We start from the raw sequence: 1,715 nt of genomic DNA, 5'->3' as shown, positions 1-1,715 counted from the left end.
GGACACGTCGACGTCGTCGTCTTCGTCGTCGTCAAGGTCGGAGACGGCGTCGATGCGGGACGACGAGGGCGGGGGCGGGGAGGACGGCATGAGGGACTCGGACGCGGGGACGGGGACGGGTAGGTGGTCGGGGATGAGCGGGGGCGGGATCATGACGGGGGAGAGCCCGTCGGAGGCCGTCGGCGACGCCGCCGCGGGCGCCGCGGGGACCGGGGCGGCGGCGGGCCCGGGCTCGGCGGAGGTGACGAAGCCCACCTGGCGGAACCGCGGCTCCACCCCGCCCGACGAGGAGCGCGGCGGCGGGCGGCGGATGTCCATCGCCGCCGGCGCGCCTGGTGGGAGTGGGGGAGATGAGGTGACGGCGGCGAGGGTTTGGTCGCCGGGGTTTGCGCGCGATGGCACGGCTGCGGGGCGGGGCGGAGGCGACGACTTGCGTTGCGTGCGAGGAGAAAACCGGCGGCGGGGGAACTGGGTGGGGAAACGAGGCGAGATCGTGCGGCGTCGGGATCCTCTGCGGGCGGGAGTGGACGGCGGGATCGTCGTCGTGTCTCGTGCCGCGCGCGCTGTGCCTCGCCGTGGTCCGCGCCGCGGGCGTGCTGGGCCGTGTGGGCGCGCGAGGAGAGCGATTCGACGGCCCAGTAGCGTGCGAGTACGATGACGGACGACGGATGGGGATGGGGGAGCAGGCCTTACATCATTGTAGCCCAGTGAGTTGCCTGCCGCTGAAGGAGAGTAAGCAGTAAAAGGCAGGCCCAATCTTAGAGCCCACCCTATCATAATACGCAGCAGCGATCCATTTCCACACATTGCAGCCCACTTGCACATGATTGTAGTGTAGCACAGTGATCTGTATAAGTAGTTCCACACCAATTACGAGGACCTGTTTGGTAGAGTTCCATCTAATTCTGATTATCTATGAAAGCTGATTCTCTAAGAGAAATAATTTTGTGGTTAAAAGTGATTCTCTTTGATTCTCTAGCATAATAAACTCTTAAAATCAGGATGGAGAATCACGTTACAGAATTAAGAGAAGCTACTTTTTTCAGCTCTCAACCTCTTAGTTCATTTCAGATAATCACTTTCTAAAATCAGCAGAGAATAACTTCTTTTTAAAAAACTGTTTAGCAGAGCTCCTGCTAGAATCAGCAGAGAATCAGCTTTGAGAGCTCTGCTAAACGCACCCTGAGAGCAATTTGGCGGCATCGGCTTGCGATCTGATCCAAGGGTCTGCAATGCATGGCATGAACAAAAACAATGGACCAGCTTGGAGGTCGGTCAATGCTGACTGGCCAACAGTCCCAGCTGCGCGCATAATTGGTGTCACAAAGAGACACTAGTGGTGGCTGGAGACGACGGTGCGGTGCTCCGTATCATTGGCGCGCGCGACATGAGCTCAGGCCTCAGGAGCTCCAGTGACCTATGCATAGCAGAGCAAGCTATCACCGGCAGGGCCGCCGTACGTCCTGCAAAGTCGTCTGGGCCCTCTTGGCATAAACTAAACAGAGATCGACTGACCTATCCATCAGCCTTTAACACTCCTCCTCGGTATCTACGCTACCGTGCGTACCTATTGTCACCTTTTCACGCTGACTATGGTGTGCCGAAAGGCTCTATGGCTGGCAGCGTAGCACGTACGAGCCAATGGGATGCATGCATGCACGTACTTGCACAGTGCAGCAACTGCCGGCCGAGGCTTATCCACTTCTTATCTCTAC

General features: G+C 58.7%; 1 protein-coding gene across 1 annotated transcript in view; it reads right to left on the bottom strand.

Annotated features, from left to right (window-relative positions):
- Positions 1–462, bottom strand: part of LOC101771067 (translation initiation factor eIF-2B subunit delta) — a 4,598-nt gene extending 4,136 nt beyond the window's left edge. Inside the window, exon 1 of the mRNA XM_012844348.2 lies at positions 24–462. Within this exon, the coding sequence (XP_012699802.1) occupies positions 24–318 (295 nt within the window). The 5' untranslated portion in view covers positions 319–462. The remainder of the gene's footprint in view (positions 1–23) is intronic.
- Positions 463–1,715: the final 1,253 nt, after the last annotated feature.

The sequence above is a fragment of the Setaria italica genome, chromosome III, assembly GCF_000263155.2.
Source record: "Setaria italica strain Yugu1 chromosome III, Setaria_italica_v2.0, whole genome shotgun sequence".
Classification (NCBI taxonomy): Eukaryota; Viridiplantae; Streptophyta; class Magnoliopsida; order Poales; family Poaceae; genus Setaria; species Setaria italica.
Note: the sequence above shows the minus strand (reverse complement) of the source record. Positions and strands in the feature narration are given on the sequence as shown.